At 36.0% G+C, this 20,429-nt stretch overlaps 3 protein-coding genes across 4 annotated transcripts in view; 2 read left to right on the top strand and 1 right to left on the bottom strand.

Annotated features, from left to right (window-relative positions):
- The window catches only part of LOC115224993 (zinc finger protein 845-like), a 254,784-nt gene that overhangs the window by 109,977 nt on the left and 124,378 nt on the right, over positions 1–20,429 (bottom strand). The window lies entirely within an intron of this gene.
- LOC118768210 (zinc finger protein 2 homolog) lies at positions 11–2,081 on the top strand. The gene is made up of 2 exons (XM_036514305.1): positions 11–507; positions 1,515–2,081. The coding sequence occupies exons 1-2, from the start codon at positions 348–350 to the stop codon at positions 1,880–1,882; spliced, it is 528 nt and encodes a 175-aa protein (XP_036370198.1). The 5' UTR covers positions 11–347; the 3' UTR covers positions 1,883–2,081.
- The window catches only part of LOC115224985 (zinc finger protein 91-like), a 44,018-nt gene continuing 28,452 nt past the window's right edge, over positions 4,864–20,429 (top strand). The window contains exon 1 of one of the 2 annotated variants that reach the window (XM_036514154.1): positions 4,864–5,127. Coding sequence is in view for 1 of the 2 variants with exons in the window: in XM_036514155.1 (XP_036370048.1) it covers positions 9,036–10,232 (1,197 nt within the window). In the remaining variant the exon portion in view is untranslated. Of the gene's footprint in view, positions 5,128–8,556; positions 10,233–20,429 lie in introns of those variants that run through there. The other variant, XM_036514155.1, reaches the window with a different exon arrangement.

The raw sequence follows: 20,429 nt of genomic DNA, 5'->3' as shown, positions 1-20,429 counted from the left end.
AAACGGTTAAACTGGCCATATTTTTGTGTGTTTTATATTCATACTAGCCAGATCCCACCCCTCACACCCACCCTACAAGGTCATTCTGAAAATAAACAATCACAACATTGAAATCTGAACATGATAACATATTGAATGATTAATTCAGAAGAATTTCAATAAACATTCTATTTGACAGAGTAATCTGAATGTTAATGAGTTAAAGCAATTAAGAAGGCAGTTTGCAGCATCTTCAGATATTAACAAAGATCACTTTTGATGGAGATATATCAGTAGAAATATTTGTTAAGAGCAATATACGAGAAGAAGGAAAACCTTTGTGAACTGTGACAAGAGAAAGGAACATTATGGAAAATGAATTATATCGGAGTGAAGTTGAATGTAAAAGAGAGTCTGAAGAAATTGATTTTTCTGATGAGGAGAAGAATGAAAAGGGCAGAACAGCATTTGAGTGTGATATCTGTGGTAAAATATTATCTCAGAAAGGTAACTTAGTCACTCACCGACGTATTCATACGGGAGAAAGGCCATATCACTGTGATATCTGTGGTAAATCATTCAATGCTAAAGCTGACTTAGTCCGTCACCAACGCATTCATACAGGTGAAAGGCCATATCACTGTGATATCTGTGGTAAATTATTCAATGGTAAAACTGACTTAGTCCGTCACCAACGTATTCATACAGTGAAAACCATATAAGTGTGATATCTGTGGTAAATTATTCTCACAGAAAGGTGGCTTAGTCACTCACCAACGTATTCATACCGAAGATAGGCCATATCACTGTGGTATCTGTGATAAATTATTCAATAGTAAAAACGACTTGGTCATTCACCAACGTATTCATACAGGTAAAAAACCATATCACTGTGATATCTGTGGTAATTTATTCAATGGTAAAAACGACTTTGTCATTCACCAACGTGTTCATACAGGTGAAAAACCATATAACTGTGATATCTGTGGTAAGGCGTTCGCTCGGAGAGGTAACTTGACTATTCACCGACGTATTCATACAGGTGAGATGCCATATTTCTGTGATATCTGTGGTAAAATATTATCTCAGAAAGGTAGCTTAGTCACTCACCGACGTATTCATACAGGAGAAATGCCATATCACTGTGATATCTGTGGTAAATTATTCAATCGAAAAGATTACTTAGTCATTCACCAACGTATTCATACAGGTGAAAAACCATATACCTGTGATATCTGTGGCAAGTCGTTCACTCGGAGAGGTAACTTGACAACTCACCGACGTACTCATACAGGTGAGATGCCATATTTCTGTGATATCTGTGGGAAATCATTCTCACAAGCTTCTAATTTAGCGACACACAAACAGTTTCACACAAGAGGAAAATATCTACGCTGTGATGTCTGTGGTAAATCTTTTCATGATATTTATCATTTTACTACTCACAAACGCATTCATACAGGAGGAAAAACCATATCAGTGTGATATCTGTGGTAAATCATTCTATGAAAATAGTTACCTAACTAGACACAAAAGTGTTCACACGGGGGAAAAGCCATATCATTGCGATATCTGTGGTAAATCATTCGATTATGGACGTGCCTTGACTGTTCATAAAAGCATTCATTTAGGTGAGGACCCATACCAGTGTGAAACTTGTGGGAAATCATTCTCTACATCTGGTTACTTAACTATTCACAAACGTGTTCATACTGGAGAGAAGCCATATCACTGTGATACCTGTGGTAAATCATTTGCTGAAAATGGCAGTTTAAGGGCTCACAAGCGTACTCACACAGGTGAGAAGCCATATCATTGTGATATCTGCAGTAAATCATTCGCTAGTAGAGGCAGCTTTAGTACTCACAAGCGCCGTCATATGAGAGAAAAATGTTACCAGTGACTGCCAATATTATTTCCATGTCCACCCTTTTACTTGCGAGAGACGAAGTGAGGAAAGGAAGACCGGGGTCTGTGGATGGAATGATGTCACGTCTTTGATGTTTGCAGTATCATCACTTCATCAGACGATGTAGGTGGAGTAGAAGGGAATGAGACCACCTTCCTACAGAGATCACAGCATTGGGAGCGTTCACACCGTGGAGGTAGACGGTAGATTTTGATGTGGAGTAAAATGAGGAGGTGACCTTCGATATATTAGGATGTGGGGTAGAGATGAGATGAGCCAGAAGGAAGGGCCGTCACATCAACGGTTAAGGGGCTTGACTGGAAGAGGAAGTGTGAAGGAGATAGTAAGGAAAGGAAGAGCAGAGGCATTCTATTTTCCCTTGGGTGCTGATGACAAACAGACAATGAGGTGAGGGAGCTGATAGGGACGGGCACTAGCAACTGCTTTTGTGAGGTGCGTGAGTTTGAAATTCAGTGCACTTGGATGGCAAAGGATGTGAAGGTTGGCGAAATGTTTCTTATTTACCCCCATTGCAGTTCCCTGGTAAGACAGAAAAACTTTCCCTTTCGACAGGTTGATTGGATTGGCGCCAAAAACAAGAGAGATTAACAGAGCTGTTGAGCAGTGAACAACGCGTTTCGTTAATCTGTCAGTAAAGATTTATTCACATGTGTTGGACAGCACGGCATTCCTTTTTCTTAGTATCACTTATTAGTTAGTTAGTTAGTTAGTTAGTTAGTTAGTTAGTTAATTTGGCTCAAAAGCAAATAGCAAGTCCATGTAGGGGGACATGGAGTTAAGTACAGGGTGGTGTTCATGTAAAGAGTTCAGGCCACTTGAGGTCCAGGGAGGCTTTGAACAAAGCGGTCGTCAGCATCTTTACCATCTCGTCTGGCAGCTTGTTCCACGGATCCGCAACCCGGACGGAGAAAGCTCCTCTCCTTCGATTGAGATGAAATCGTCGCAACTCACCTTCAGATATTAAGGCAACTCACCTTCAGATCTGCCACTGTTTAATAATATAAGGCATGCAACCAGCTATCAACAGTTTGTATGGATTAACCATTTAGTTCAAACAAGTGATTTGATTTCCTACTGCATACACAAGTGGGATTTAACCTGCTCCTTATCACATTTACAGAGTTCTGACACTTGTATGCACATTTCCCTGGTAACTAAAATTTCAAACAGACGTTTATTGTTCTCTTGGCAAACAGGAATTTATTTTCATATTTGAGAGTATTTGTATTAATTGTATTAACTTTGCTGTAAAACGCTATATTTTTTAAAAAGGAAGACTACATCTCTTTGTCCTTTTCTTATGCCTGTTGGGGCCATGCTATGCATACCAACCTCATGCATTACTAACATTTTCTCACACTAAACTATGACTTGCCTGACGACCTCATGCAACACACCCTTTATTTGCCGATGATGTCAAACTGGTCGCTCCTCACGGTGATATAGATGATCTTCGTCAATGCCTCCACCAAGTTTGGAGATGGTCTAACGAATGGGACCTGTGTCTGAACGTGTCAAAGTGCTGTCATCTGCCTGTTGGCTCTTCTTCTGCAACTCAACTTGATTTCGAGCCGGGTCGTCTGCTGCTGGAGAGGACCGACCAGGTAAAGGACCTGGGTATCTTGGTGGATTCTTCCTTTTCGCCTTCAGCCCAGTGCGGCCATGCTGGAGCACCGCCTTTAGTTGAGCAAATCGACCCCAGGACTTATTCTTTGTAAGCCTAGTACCTATTCTATTGGTCTCTTTTGCCAAACCGCTAGGTTACAGGGACGTAAGCACACCAGCATTGGTTGTCAAGCGATGTTGGGAGGACAGACACATATATATGCATATACGTATATACGATGGGCTTCTTTTAGTTTCCGTCTACCAAATCCACTCACAAGGATTTGGTCGACCCGAGGCTATAGTAGAAGACACTTGCCCAATGTGCCACGCAGTGGGACTGAACCACTAATAATTTCTCACATTAAAGCACCTCGCTTACTAAAAATCTCTTCTAAAGGCAGAACACCTGAAATCTGGGGAGGGGGGCTAGTCTATTACATCGAATCCACTCCTCAACTGGTACTTATTTTATCAACCCCGAAAGGATAAAAAGCAAAGTCGACCTCGGCGGAATTTGAACTCAGAACGTAGCGGCAGACGAAATACCTATTTCTTTACTACCAACGAGGGGCTAAACACAGAGAGTACAGACAAACGGATTAAGTCGATTACATCGACCCCAGTGCGTAACTCTTACTTAATTTATCAACCCCGAAAGGATAAAAAGCAAAGTCGACCTCGGCGGAATTTGAACTCAGAACGTAGCGGCAGACGAAATACCTATTTCTTTACTACCAACGAGGGGCTAAACACAGAGAGGACAGATAAACGGAATAAGTCGATTATATCGACCCCAGTGCGTAACTCTTACTTAATTTATCGACCCCGTAAGGATAAAAAGCAAAGTCGACCTCGGCGGAATTTGAACTCAGAACGTAGCGGTAGACGAAATACCTATTTCTTTACTAAACACAGAGAGTACAGACAAACGGATTAAGTCGATTACATCGACCCCAGTGCGTAACTCGTACTCAATTTATCGACCCCGAAAGGACCTCGGCGGAATTTGAACTCAGAACGTAAAGGCAGACGAAATACGGCTACGCATTTCGCCAGTTCTAAGTACTCGGTAGGCTCGACATAGCTTGACTTCGGTGATCACCCGAAAACCGTTGCATTCAACGTGGTATGTCTGTAATAATTTAAAAACATTTTTCGTAATTTCTAAAGGTGGTATATCAGTTCGTGGCAGTTATTCACCTTGATATAATAGTTTCTTTAGTTATCCGCTAGGAGCAAAGTCAAATATGCCTAATATTGGGATTGTGGGGTATCTATCATCGATTTCTGATTTTCATTGATCTTTATTTTATTGATTCCGAAGCATCTGAAGCAATGACAGGTAAAAATTGACATCGGCACGAGTTGACGTTAGAACATAAAAGAAACATAAGAAACACTGCATAACCTAATTTCGTTTCGGTAATTAAAGCAAACCAATGTATGTTTTATACATTCCCCTTTTCTATAAGTTTTTGTCAGTGATATTTCTGGTGTCAGATATTCTTTGATCTCGTCTGAAATTAATGATTTTTCTGGATGAATTTCTACTTTTGTATCAAAACTGAAGGGGAAAGGACTATTTCGAAGATAACGAGTGAGATTAAATTGTGAGTAAAGTAATAATTTCTTCTTATTTTATATTAAATTTCGTTTTCTCTTTGTACAAACCTGTTTTAGTGGGAAATCTTAACAATATTCAAGATTTCTTTACATTTTCCCGATCATAAATGCTATTTGTAAACCTGCTGAAATTATGAAGATTAAATTACTTAGTAATTTTGCTACAAATACCATCCAGAATGTTTATATTAGAATTTTATCGGAATTTACAATGAAAATATAAATTTGTTAGGTTCGTACTCATTCATTACTGACACATGCCACACGTATTTATTTTATTTTATCTAGTTTCAGCTCATATTTTGTAGCGACAAAATAAAAGTTGAAATTTTTTAAAGCGAATTCTTAGTTTGTGTCAGAATGTATATTCGTTTGTGCAGTTTGGTCTCAGTGTTTCCACCTCTTCTATTCATACTTTACAAATGGGAATGGCATATTTATATCCCCGTAACGTAGCATTTTAGCAATTGATGGAGATATAATTAGATATAATGAGCTGGCAGAAACGTTAGCACACCGGGCGAAATGCGTAGCCGTATTTCGTCTGACGTTACGTTCTGAGTTCAAATTCCGCCGAGGTCAACTTTGCCTTTCATCCTTTCGGGGTCAATAAATTAAGTATGAGTTGCGTACTGTGGTCGATCTAATTGACTTGATCCGTTTGTCTGTCCTTGTTTGTCCCCTCTATGTTTAGCCCCTTGTGGGTAATAAAGAAATAGATATAATGAGTTTTAGAAATAAAATAATACGGAGGAGGTAAATGACATGGACAGCAGCGCCTTTCGTTTTCTTTTTTCTTCTATAGAAACCCACCTTTTCGACTGCGGAGATTACGAATCTGTTACAAAAAAATCGGTATTTCAAAATTAATTAACTTTATGATAACATGCATGATATCTGAAAATGAAAGTATGAAGAGTGTGCTACTCGGCCCGCACTGAGTAACACCACTCGCTGCCTCTGAGTCCGAATTCGTCTTTTACTCTCTGGTCTAATCCTTCCATTTCCACTCTCGCTATCGCTCAATGACAGCATTCTTTGGATCTTTTCCTTTTGAACGGCAGATGTCAACACAATTTCTAGTTAACTAAACACTTTTTAACTTCGTATACTGGTAGAATGTGTTTATAAAACATCTTTTTCTCTTGGCTTTATTGAGAAAATTCTATAGTTTGTAAGATATTTGGGATCTTTTCGGTTTGAATGGCAATTTTTTTAAATAATTTCCTCGTAACTAAACACTTTTAAACTTCGTAAACTGGTAGAATGTGTTTATAAAACATCTTTTTCTCTTGGCTTTATTGAGAAAATTCTATAGTTTGTAAGATATTTGGGATCTTTTCGGTTTGAACGGCAGTTTTACTGGTAGAATGTGTTTATAAAACATCTTTTTCTCTTGGCTTTATTGTGACAATTCTATAGGGTGTAAGATATTTGGGATCTTTTCGGTTTGAATGGCAGTTTTTTAAAATAATTTCCACGTAACTAAACACTTTTAAACTTCGTATACTGGTAGAATGTGTTTATAAAACATCTTTTTCTCTTGGCTTTATTGAGAAAATTCTATAGTTTGTAAGATATTTGGGATCTTTTCGGTTTGAATGGCAGTTTTTTAAAATAATTTCCACGTAACTAAACACTTTTAAACTTCGTATACTGGTAGAATGTGTTTATAAAACATCTTATTCTCTTGGCTTTATTGAGAAAATTCTATAGTTTGTAAGATATTTGGGATCTTTTCGGTTTGAATGGCAGTTTTTTAAAATAATTTCCTCGTAACTAAACACTTTTAAACTTCGTAAACTGGTAGAATGTGTTTATAAAACATCTTTTTCTCTTGGCTTTATTGAGAAAATTCTATAGTTTGTAAGATATTTGGGATCTTTTCGGTTTGAACGGCAGTTTTACTGGTAGAATGTGTTTATAAAACATCATTTTTTCTTGGTTTTATTGAAAGTTTTATAGTTTGTAAGATATTTCGTCTGAAAATCCAAGCATTTTGGCAATTTTAACCAATCGATTACTTCCATTCAACTAAAATCATTTGCTGCATCTAAAACTGAGACAACATCCTATAACTGAGACAACATCCTATAACTGAGACAACATCCTAAACCTCCCGCCTAACCCTAACCCTAAATTTTTTTTCTTCATGTTAAATTTAATTCCATTGCTTTAGTGTTTTTACACGTGTAGCAATTAAATTAATTTAACAATTAAGAAAAAAAAATTTAGGGTTAGGGGGGAGGTTTAGGGTTAATTACAGGATGTTGTCTCGGTTTTAGACGCTGCAAATGATTTTAGCTCAATAGAGGGCATAGAATTGGTTAAAATTCGAAAAGTTAAACTACATTAAACTTACAAATTACAATTTTCTGAAGAAAGCCAAGAGAAAAAAAATGTTTTATTTTGACACATTCTACCAGTGTACGAAGTTTTTAAGTGTTTAGTTAACTAGAAATTGTGTTGAAAACTGCCGTTCAAAAGGAAAAGACCCCATTCTTTCGTATCCTTTTTCACCAGGTGAGGGGTCCTCTAAATTCTGTGGTGTCTGCTCTTTTTTCGCTTTCTTTTTTTATTCCTGTGGAGGGAAAGGGAGTGGGTGGGTCCGGTGTCTGTATAGGGCAGGTGGGTCTGAATGGTCTTGGGTGGGATGGAGTTGGACTGGAGTATCCACACTCAGTTTTCTTCCTTTTCTTCCTCTTTTTTCTCCCCCCGCCCCTCCGTCTCCACAACTCGTTCATCTGTTGTTTCCTCCAGTTTTCTCTTCTGTAGAGGGCAGTGTGCTCGAATGTTGCCTCTTTGGCCACATTTAAAGCATCGCGGAACTCTGCTCTCTACCCATATCTGAATACTATTTCTCCCAATGTCACCGTTTCTGCCAATCGGATAATAGTATAAACAGGTCACACTTGAGAAAATTATAAACCATTATTAAAAGGCACAGATGTGGCTGTGTGCCAAGAAGCTTGCTTCCCAGTCACTTGTTTATGGGTTCAGTCCCACTGCATGGCACATTGAACAAGTGTCTTCTGCTTTTCCCTTGGGCCGACCAAAACCTTTGACAGACAGAAAATGAAAGAAGCCCGTTGTATGTGTCAAGCTTCTTTGAGTTTCCATCTACCAAATCCTCTCCCAAGGCTTTGATTGGCCACTCTGGGACTGAACCCAGGACCATGTGGTTGGGAAGCCAACTTCTTACCACACGACCATCCCTGCACTTCTACAGCCATGTCTATATAAAAATGTAGTAAAACATTTCACTGCTTTAATCTCTCTAATTCCTAATTATCTTGTATGTTTTACACTGTTGTTTCTCTTTCGTTTCAGATTATCAGATGACATCTGCTTCACAGGATTTTTATATAAACTACATCATTAGTATTGAACGTCTTACTCATAACACGTATAACCCAGTTTCTATATATACTGAATTATTGCAAAATATATCTGCAGAAATGAAATCTCAAAGCTATGAGATAATCCATGATTAATTCAAAACAATATGAATAAATAAGCATTACATTTCACAAAGGAATCTCAATGCTAAACGGTTAAACTGGCCATATTTTTGTGTGTTTTATATTCATACTAGCCAGATCCCACCCCTCACACCCACCCTACAAGGTCATTCAAAAAATAAACAATCGCAACATTGAAATCTGAACATGATAACATATTGAATGATTAATTCAGAAGAATTTCAATAAACATTATATTTGACAGAGTAATCTGAATGTTAATGAGTTAAAGCAATTAAGAAGGCAGTTTGCAGCATCTTCAGATATTAACAAAGATCACTTTTGATGGAGATATATCAGTAGAAATATTTGTTAAGAGCAATATACGAGAAGAAGGAAAACCTTTGTGAACTGTGACAAGAGAAAGGAAAATTATGGAAAATGAATTATATCGGAGTGAAGTTGAATGTAAAAGAGAGTCTGAAGAAATTGATTTTTCTGATGAGGAGAAGAATGAAAAGGGCAGAACAGCATTTGAGTGTGATATCTGTGGTAAAATATTATCTCAGAAAGGTAGCTTAGTCACTCACCGACGTATTCATACGGGAGAAAGGCCATATCACTGTGATATCTGTGGTAAATCATTCAATGCTAAAACTGACTTAGTCCGTCACCAACGTATTCATACAGGTGAAAGGCCATATCACTGTGATATCTGTGGTAAATTATTCAATGGTAAAACTGACTTAGTCCGTCACCAACGTATTCATACAGGTGAAAAACCATATAAGTGTGATATCTGTGGTAAATTATTCTCACAGAAAGGTGGCTTAGTCACTCACCAACGTATTCATACCGAAGATAGGCCATATCACTGTGGTATCTGTGATAAATTATTCAATAGTAAAAACGACTTGGTCATTCACCAACATATTCATACAGGTAAAAAACCATATCACTGTGATATCTGTGGTAATTTATTCAATGGTAAAAACGACTTGGTCATTCACCAACGTATTCATACAGGTGAAAAACCATATTACTGTGATATCTGTGGTAAGGCGTTCACTCGGAGAGGTAACTTGACTATTCACCGACGTATTCATACAGGTGAGATGCCATATTTCTGTGATATCTGTGGTAAAATATTATCTCAGAAAGGTAGCTTAGTCACTCACCGACGTATTCATACAGGAGAAATGCCATATCACTGTGATATCTGTGGTAAATTATTCAATCGAAAAGATTACTTAGTCATTCACCAACGTATTCATACAGGTGAAAAACCATATACCTGTGATATCTGTGGCAAGTCGTTCACTCGGAGAGGTAACTTGACAACTCACCGACGTACTCATACAGGTGAGATGCCATATTTCTGTGATATCTGTGGGAAATCATTCTCACAAGCTTCTAATTTAGCGACACACAAACAGTTTCACACAAGAGGAAAATATCTACGCTGTGATGTCTGTGGTAAATCTTTTCATGATATTTATCATTTTACTACTCACAAACGCATTCATACAGGAGAAAAACCATATCAGTGTGATATCTGTGGTAAATCATTCTATGAAAATAGTTACCTAGCTAGACACAAAAGTGTTCACACGGGGGAAAAGCCATATCATTGCGATATCTGTGGTAAATCATTCGATTATGGACGTGCCTTGACTGTTCATAAAAGCATTCATTTAGGTGAGGACCCATACCAGTGTGAAACTTGTGGGAAATCATTCTCTACATCTGGTTACTTAACTATTCACAAACGTGTTCATACTGGAGAGAAGCCATATCATTGTGATATCTGCGGTAAATCATTCGCTAGTAGAGGCAGCTTTAGTACTCACAAGCGCCGTCATATGAGAGAAAAATGATACCAGTGACTGCCAATATTATTTCCATGTCCACCCTTTTACTTGCGAGAGACGAAGTGAGGAAAGGAAGACCGGGGTCTGTGGATGGAATGATGTCACGTCTTTGATGTTTGCAGTATCATCACTTCATCAGACGATGTAGGTGGAGGAGAAGGGAATGAGACCACCTTCCTACAGAGATCACAGCATTGGGAGCGTTCACACCGGTGGACGGTAGATTTTGATGTGGAGTAAAATGAGGAGGTGACCTTCGATATATTATGATGTGGGGTAGAGATGAGATGAGCCAGAAGGAAGGGCCGTCACATCAACGGTTAAGGGGCTTGACTGGAAGAGGAAGTGTGAAGGAGATAGTAAGGAAAGGAAGAGCAGAGGCATTCTATTTTCCCTTGGGTGCTGATGACAAACAGACAATGAGGTGAGGGAGCTGATAGGGACGGGCACTAGCAACTGCTTTTGTGAGGTGCGTGAGTTTGAAATTCAGTGCACTTGGATGGCAAAGGATGTGAAGGTTGGCGAAATGTTTCTTATTTACCCCCATTGCAGTTCCCTGGTAAGACAGAAAAACTTTCCCTTTCGACAGGTTGATTGGATTGGCGCCAAAAACAAGAGAGATTAACAGAGCTGTTGAGCAGTGAACAACGCGTTTCGTTAATCTGTCAGTAAAGATTTATTCACATGTGTTGGACAGCACGGCATTCCTTTTTCTTAGTATCACTTATTAGTTAGTTAGTTAGTTAGTTAATTTGGCTCAAAAGCAAATAGCAAGTCCATGTAGGGGGACATGGAGTTAAGTACAGGGTGGTGTTCATGTAAAGAGTTCAGGCCACTTGAGGTCCAGGGAGGCTTTGAACAAAGCGGTCGTCAGCATCTTTACCATCTCGTCTGGCAGCTTGTTCCACGGATCCGCAACCCGGACGGAGAAAGCTCCTCTCCTTCGATTGAGATGAAATCGTCGCAACTCACCTTCAGATATTAAGGCAACTCACCTTCAGATCTGCCACTGTTTAATAATATAAGGCATGCAACCAGCTATCAACAGTTTGTATGGATTAACCATTTAGTTCAAACAAGTGATTTGATTTCCTACTGCATACACAAGTGGGATTTAACCTGCTCCTTATCACATTTACAGAGTTCTGACACTTGTATGCACATTTCCCTGGTAACTAAAATTTCAAACAGACGTTTATTGTTCTCTTGGCAAACAGGAATTTATTTTCATATTTGAGAGTATTTGTATTAATTGTATTAACTTTGCTGTAATAAACGCTATATTTTTTAAAAAGGAAGACTACATCTCTTTGTCCTTTTCTTATGCCTGTTGGGGCCATGCTATGCATACCAACCTCATGCATTACTAACATTTTCTCACACTAAACTATGACTTGCCTGACGACCTCATGCAACACACCCTTCTATTTGCCGATGATGTCAAACTGGTCACTCCTCACGGTGATATAGATGATCTTCGTCAATGCCTCCACCAAGTTTGGAGATGGTCTAACGAATGGGACCTGTGTCTGAACGTGTCAAAGTGCTGTCATCTGCCTGTTGGCTCTTCTTCTGCAACTCAACTTGATTTCGAGCCGGGTCGTCTGCTGCTGGAGAGGACCGACCAGGTAAAGGACCTGGGTATCTTGGTGGATTCTTCCTTTTCGCCTTCAGCCCAGTGCGTCCATTCATTTGATTGCGGCCATGCTGGAGCACCGCCTTTAGTTGAGCAAATCGACCCCAGGACTTATTCTTTGTAAGCCTAGTACCTATTCTATTGGTCTCTTTTGCCAAACCGCTAGGTTACAGGGACGTAAGCACACCAGCATTGGTTTTCAAGCGATGTTGGGAGGACAGACACATATATATGCATATACGTATATACGATGGGCTTCTTTTAGTTTCCGTCTACCAAATCCACTCACAAGGATTTGGTCGACCCGAGGCTATAGTAGAAGACACTTGCCCAATGTGCCACGCAGTGGGACTGAACCACTAATAATTTCTCACATTAAAGCACCTCGCTTACTAAAAATCTCTTCTAAAGGCAGAACACCTGAAATCTGGGGAGGGGGGCTAGTCTATTACATCGAATCCACTCCTCAACTGGTACTTATTTTATCAACCCCGAAAGGATAAAAAGCAAAGTCGACCTCGGCGGAATTTGAACTCAGAACGTAGCGGCAGACGAAATACCTATTTCTTTACTACCAACGAGGGGCTAAACACAGAGAGTACAGACAAACGGATTAAGTCGATTACATCGACCCCAGTGCGTAACTCTTACTTAATTTATCAACCCCGAAAGGATAAAAAGCAAAGTCGACCTCGGCGGAATTTGAACTCAGAACGTAGCGGCAGACGAAATACCTATTTCTTTACTACCAACGAGGGGCTAAACACAGAGAGGACAGATAAACGGAATAAGTCGATTATATCGACCCCAGTGCGTAACTCTTACTTAATTTATCGACCCCGTAAGGATAAAAAGCAAAGTCGACCTCGGCGGAATTTGAACTCAGAACGTAGCGGTAGACGAAATACCTATTTCTTTACTAAACACAGAGAGTACAGACAAACGGATTAAGTCGATTACATCGACCCCAGTGCGTAACTCGTACTCAATTTATCGACCCCGAAAGGACCTCGGCGGAATTTGAACTCAGAACGTAAAGGCAGACGAAATACGGCTACGCATTTCGCCAGTTCTAAGTACTCGGTAGGCTCGACATAGCTTGACTTCGGTGATCACCCGAAAACCGTTGCATTCAACGTGGTATGTCTGTAATAATTTAAAAACATTTTTCGTAATTTCTAAAGGTGGTATATCAGTTCGTGGCAGTTATTCACCTTGATATAATAGTTTCTTTAGTTATCCGCTAGGAGCAAAGTCAAATATGCCTAATATTGGGATTGTGGGGTATCTATCATCGATTTCTGATTTTCATTGATCTTTATTTTATTGATTCCGAAGCATCTGAAGCAATGACAGGTAAAAATTGACATCGGCACGAGTTGACGTTAGAACATAAAAGAAACATAAGAAACACTGCATAACCTAATTTCGTTTCGGTAATTAAAGCAAACCAATGTATGTTTTATACATTCCCCTTTTCTATAAGTTTTTGTCAGTGATATTTCTGGTGTCAGATATTCTTTGATCTCGTCTGAAATTAATGATTTTTCTGGATGAATTTCTACTTTGTATCAAAACTGAAGGGGAAAGGACTATTTCGAAGATAACGAGTGAGATTAAATTGTGAGTAAAGTAATAATTTCTTCTTATTTTATATTAAATTTCGTTTTCTCTTTGTACAAACCTGTTTTAGTGGGAAATCTTAACAATATTCAAGATTTCTTTACATTTTCCCGATCATAAATGCTATTTGTAAACCTGCTGAAATTATGAAGATTAAATTACTTAGTAAATTTTGCTACAAATACCATCCAGAATGTTTATATTAGAATTTTATCGGAATTTACAATGAAAATATAAATTTGTTAGGTTCGTACTCATTCATTACTGACACATGCCACACGTATTTATTTTATTTTATCTAGTTTCAGCTCATATTTTGTAGCGACAAAATAAAAGTTGAAATTTTTTAAAGCGAATTCTTAGTTTGTGTCAGAATGTATATTCGTTTGTGCAGTTTGGTCTCAGTGTTTCCACCTCTTCTATTCATACTTTACAAATGGGAATGGCATATTTATATCCCCGTAACGTAGCATTTTAGCAATTGATGGAGATATAATTAGATATAATGAGCTGGCAGAAACGTTAGCACACCGGGCGAAATGCGTAGCCGTATTTCGTCTGACGTTACGTTCTGAGTTCAAATTCCGCCGAGGTCGACTTTGCCTTTCATCCTTTCGGGGTCAATAAATTAAGTATGAGTTGCGTACTGTGGTCGATCTAATTGACTTGATCCGTTTGTCTGTCCTTGTTTGTCCCCTCTATGTTTAGCCCCTTGTGTGTAGTAAAGAAATAGGTATTTCGTCTGCCGTTACGTTCTGAGTTCAAATTCCGCCGAGGTCAACTTTGCCTTTCATCCTTTCGGAGTCAATAAATTAAGTATGAGTTGCGTACTGTGGTCGATCTAATTGACTTGATCCGTTTGTCTGTCCTTGTTTGTCCCCTCTATGTTTAGCCCCTTGTGGGTAATAAAGAAATAGATATAATGAGTTTTAGAAATAAAATAATACGGAGGAGGTAAATGACATGGACAGCAGCGCCTTTCGTTTTCTTTTTTTCTTCTATAGAAACCCACCTTTTCGACTGCGGAGATTACGAATCTGTTACAAAAAAATCGGTATTTCAAAATTAATTAACTTTATGATAACATGCATGATATCTGAAAATGAAAATATGAAGAGTGTGCTACTCGGCCCGCACTGAGTAACACCACTCGCTGCCTCTGAGTCCGAATTCGTCTTTTACTCTCTGGTCTAATCCTTCCATTTCCACTCTCGCTATCGCTCAATGACAGCATTCTTTGGATCTTTTCCTTTTGAACGGCAGATGTCAACACAATTTCTAGTTAACTAAACACTTTTAAACTTCGTATACTGGTAGAATGTGTTTATAAAACATCTTTTTCTCTTGGCTTTATTGAGAAAATTCTATGGTTTGTAAGATATTTGGTATCTTTTCGGTTTGACCGGCAGTTTTTTAAAATAATTTCCACGTAACTAAACACTTTTTAACTTCGTATACTGGTAGAATGTGTTTATAAAACATCTTTTTCTCTTGGCTTTATTGAGAAAATTCTATGGTTTGTAAGATATTTGGGATCTTTTTGGTTTGAACGGCAGTTTTTTAAAATAATTTCCACGTAACTAAACACTTTTTAACTTCGTATACTGGTAGAATATGTTTATAAAACATCTTTTTCTCTTGGCTTTATTGAGAAAATTCTATGGTTTGTAAGATATTTGGGATCTTTTTGGTTTGAACGGCAGTTTTTTAAAATAATTTCCACGTAACTAAACACTTTTAAACTTCGTATACTGGTAGAATGTGTTTATAAAACATCTTTTTCTCTTGGCTTTATTGAGAAAATTCTATGGTTTGTAAGATATTTGGTATCTTTTCGGTTTGACCGGCAGTTTTTTAAAATAATTTCCACGTAACTAAACACTTTTAAACTTCGTATACTGGTAGAATGTGTTTATAAAACATCTTTTTCTCTTGGCTTTATTGAGAAAATTCTATAGATTGTAAGATATTTGGGATCTTTTCGGTTTGAACGGCAGTTTTTTAAAATAATTTCCATGTAACTAAACACTTTTAAACTTCGTATACTGGTAGAATGTGTTTATAAAACATCTTTTTCTCTTGGCTTTATTGAGAAAATTCTATAATTTGTAAGATATTTGGTATCTTTTCGGTTTGACCGGCAGTTTTTTAAAATAATTTCCACGTAACTAAACACTTTTAAACTTCGTATACTGGTAGAATGTGTTTATAAAACATCTTTTTCTCTTGGCTTTATTGAGAAAATTCTATAGATTGTAAGATATTTGGGATCTTTTCGGTTTGAACGGCAGTTTTTTAAAATAATTTCCATGTAACTAAACACTTTTAAACTTCGTATACTGGTAGAATGTGTTTATAAAACATCTTTTTTCTCTCTTGGCTTTATTGAGAAAATTCTATAGATTGTAAGATATTTGGGATCTTTTCGGTTTGAACGGCAGTTTTTTAAAATAATTTCCATGTAACTAAACACTTTTAAACTTCGTATACTGGTAGAATGTGTTTATAAAACATCTTTTTCTCTTGGCTTTATTGAGAAAATTCTATAATTGTAAGATATTTGGTATCTTTTCGGTTTGACCGGCAGTTTTTTAAAATAATTCCACGTAACTAAACACTTTTAAACTTCGTATACTGGTAGAATGTGTTTATAAAACATCTTTTTCTCTTGGCTTTATTGAGAAAATTCTATAGATTGTAAGATATTTGGGATCTTTTCGGTTTGAACGGCAGTTTTTTAAAATAATTTCCATATAACTAAACACTTTTAAACTTCGTATACTGGTAGAATGTGTTTATAAAACATCTTTTTCTCTGGCTTTATTGAGAAAATTCTATAGATTGTAAGATATTTGGGATCTTTTCGGTTTGAACGGCAGTTTTTTAAAATAATTTCCATGTAACTAAACACTTTTAACTTCGTATACTGGTAGAATGTGTTTATAAAACATCTTTTTCTCTTGGCTTTATTGAGAAAATTCTATAATTTGTAAGATATTTGGTATCTTTTCGGTTTGACCGGCAGTTTTTTAAAATAATTTCCACGTAACTAAACACTTTTAAACTTCGTATACTGGTAGAATGTGTTTATAAAACATCTTTTTCTCTGGCTTTATTGAGAAAATTCTATAGATTGTAAGATATTTGGGATCTTTTCGGTTGAACGGCAGTTTTTTAAAATAATTTCCACGTAACTAAACACTTTTAAACTTCGTATACTGGTAGAATGTGTTTATAAAACATCTTTTTCTCTTGGCTTTATTGAGAAAATTCTATAGATTGTAAGATATTTGGGATCTTTTCGGTTTGAACGGCAGTTTTTTAAAATAATTTCCATGTAACTAAACACTTTTAAACTTCGTATACTGGTAGAATGTGTTTATAAAACATCTTTTTCTCTTGGCTTTATTGAGAAAATTCTATAGATTGTAAGATATTTGGGATCTTTTCGGTTTGAACGGCAGTTTTTTAAAATAATTTCCATGTAACTAAACACTTTTAAACTTCGTATACTGGTAGAATGTGTTATAAAACATCTTTTTCTCTTGGCTTTATTGAGAAAATTCTATAGATTGTAAGATATTTGGGATCTTTTCGGTTTGAACGGCAGTTTTTTAAAATAATTTCCATGTAACTAAACACTTTTAAACTTCGTATACTGGTAGAATGTGTTTATAAAACATCTTTTTCTCTTGGCTTTATTGAGAAAATTCTATAATTTGTAAGATATTGGTATCTTTTCGGTTTGACCGGCAGTTTTTTAAAATAATTTCCTCATAACTAAACACTTTTAAACTTCGTAAACTGGTAGAATGTGTTTATAAAACATCTTTTTCTCTTGGCTTTATTGAGAAAATTCTATAGTTTGTAAGATATTTGGGATCTTTTCGTTTGTTTGAACGGCAGTTTTACTGGTAGAATGTGTTTATAAAACATCTTTTTCTCTTGGCTTTATTGTGACAATTCTATAGGGTGTAAGATATTTGGGATCTTTTCGGTTTGAATGGCAGTTTTTTAAAATAATTTCCACGTAACTAAACACTTTTAAACTTCGTATACTGGTAGAATGTGTTTATAAAACATCTTATTCTCTTGGCTTTATTGAGAAAATTCTATAGTTTGTAAGATTTTGGGATCTTTTCGGTTTGAATGGCAGTTTTTTAAAATAATTTCCTCGTAACTAAACACTTTTAAACTTCGTAAACTGGTAGAATGTGTTTATAAAACATCTTTTTCTCTTGGCTTTATTGAGAAAATTCTATAGTTTGTAAGATATTTGGGATCTTTTCGGTTTGAACGGCAGTTTTACTGATAGAATGTGTTTATAAAACATCTTTTTCTCTTGGCTTTATGAGAAAATTCTATAGTTTGTAAGATATTTGGGATCTTTTCGGTTTGAACGGCAGTTTTTTAAAATAATTTCACGTAACTAAACACTTTTAACTTCGTATACTGGTAGAATGTGTTTATAAAACATCTTTTTCTCTTGGCTTTATTGAGAAAATTCTATAGTTTGTAAGATATTTGGGATCTTTTCGGTTTGAACGGCAGTTTTTTAAAATAATTTCCACGTAACTAAACACTTTTAACTTCGTATACTGGTAGTAGAATGTGTTATAAAACATCTTTTTCTCTTGGCTTTATTGAGAAAATTCTATAGATTGTAAGATATTGGGATCTTTTCGGTTTGAACGGCAGTTTTTTAAAATAATTTCCATGTAACTAAACACTTTTAAACTTCGTATACTGGTAGAATGTGTTTATAAAACATCTTTTTCTCTTGGCTTTATTGAGAAAATTCTATAGATTGTAAGATATTTGGGATCTTTTCGGTTTGAACGGCAGTTTTTTAAAATAATTTCCATGTAACTAAACACTTTTAAACTTCGTATACTGGTAGAATGTGTTTATAAAACATCTTTTTCTCTTGGCTTTATTGAGAAAATTCTATAATTTGTAAGATATTTGGTATCTTTTCGGTTTGACCGGCAGTTTTTTAAAATAATTTCCTCATAACTAAACACTTTTAAACTTCGTAAACTGGTAGAATGTGTTTATAAAACATCTTTTTCTCTTGGCTTTATTGAGAAAATTCTATAGTTTGTAAGATATTTGGGATCTTTTCGGTTTGAACGGCAGTTTTACTGGTAGAATGTGTTTATAAAACATCTTTTTCTCTTGGCTTTATTGTGACAATTCTATAGGGTGTAAGATATTTGGGATCTTTTCGGTTTGAATGGCAGTTTTTTAAAATAATTTCCACGTAACTAAACACTTTTAAACTTCGTATACTGGTAGAATGTGTTTATAAAACATCTTATTCTCTTGGCTTTATTGAGAAAATTCTATAGTTTGTAAGATATTTGGGATCTTTTCGGTTTGAATGGCAGTTTTTTAAAATAATTTCCTCGTAACTAAACACTTTTAAACTTCGTAAACTGGTAGAATGTGTTTATAAAACATCTTTTTCTCTTGGCTTTATTGAGAAAATTCTATAGTTTGTAAGATATTTGGGATCTTTTCGGTTTGAACGGCAGTTTTACTGATAGAATGTGTTTATAAAACATCTTTTTCTCTTGGCTTTATTGAGAAAATTCTATAGTTTGTAAGATATTTGGGATCTTTTCGGTTTCAACGGCAGTTTTTTAAAATAATTTCCACGTAACTAAACACTTTTTAACTTCGTATACTGGTAGAATGTGTTTATAAAACATCTTTTTCTCTTGGCTTTATTGAGAAAATTCTATAGTTTGTAAGATATTTGGGATCTTTTCGGTTTCAACGGCAGTTTTTTAAAATAATTTCCACGTAACTAAACACTTTTTAACTTCGTATACTGGTAGAATGTGTTATAAAACATCTTTTTCTCTTGGCTTTATTGAGAAAATTCTATAGTTTGTAAGATATTTGGGATCTTTTCGGTTTCAACGGCAGTTTTTTAAAATAATTTCCACGTAACTAAACACTTTTTAACTTCGTATACTGGTAGAATGTGTTTATAAAATATCTTTTTCTCTTGGCTTTATTGAGAAAATTCTATAGTTTGTAAGATATTTGGGATCTTTTCGGTTTCAACGGCAGTTTTTTAAAATAATTTCCACGTAACTAAACACTTTTTAACTTCGTATACTGGTAGAATGTGTTTATAAAACATCTTTTTCTCTTGGCTTTATTTAGAAAATTCTATAGTTTGTAAGATATTTGGGATCTTTTCGGTTTCAACGGCAGTTTTTAAAAATAATTTCCACGTAACTAAACACTTTTAAACTTCGTATACTGGTAGAATGTGTTTATAAAACATCTTTTTCTCTTGGCTTTATTGAGAAAATTCTATAGTTTGTAAGATATTTGGGATCTTTTCGGTTTGAACGGCAGTTTTTTAAAATAAATTCCACGTAACTAAACACTTTTAAACTTCGTATACTGGTAGAATGTGTTTATAAAACATCTTTTTCTCTTGGCTTTATTGAGAAAATCCTATAGTTTGTAAGATATTTGGGAACTTTTCGGTTTGAACGGCAGTTTTTTAAAATAAATTCCACGTAACTAAATACTTTCAAACTTCGTATACTGGTAGAATGTGTTTATAAAACATTTTTTTCTCTTGGCTTTATTGAGAAAATCGTATAGTTTGTAAGATATTTGGGATCTTTTCGGTTTGAACGGCAGTTTTTAAAAATAATTTCCACGTAACTAAA

Source organism: Octopus sinensis, linkage group LG27 (assembly GCF_006345805.1).
Source record: "Octopus sinensis linkage group LG27, ASM634580v1, whole genome shotgun sequence".
In the NCBI taxonomy this organism is placed as follows: Eukaryota; Metazoa; Mollusca; class Cephalopoda; order Octopoda; family Octopodidae; genus Octopus; species Octopus sinensis.
The sequence above is the reverse complement of the archived record's forward strand: the minus strand, read 5'-3'. Positions and strand labels throughout refer to the sequence as shown.

Excerpts from the sequence above, each read along its gene's own strand:
- LOC118768210 (XM_036514305.1), top strand. The coding sequence starts at position 348 with ATGGAAAATGAATTATATCGGAGTGAAGTTGAATGTAAAAGAGAGTCT. Across the intron at positions 508-1,514 it reads TAACTTAGTCACTCACCGAC|GTGTTCACACGGGGGAAAAG; the intron begins GTATTCATACGG and ends CTAGACACAAAA.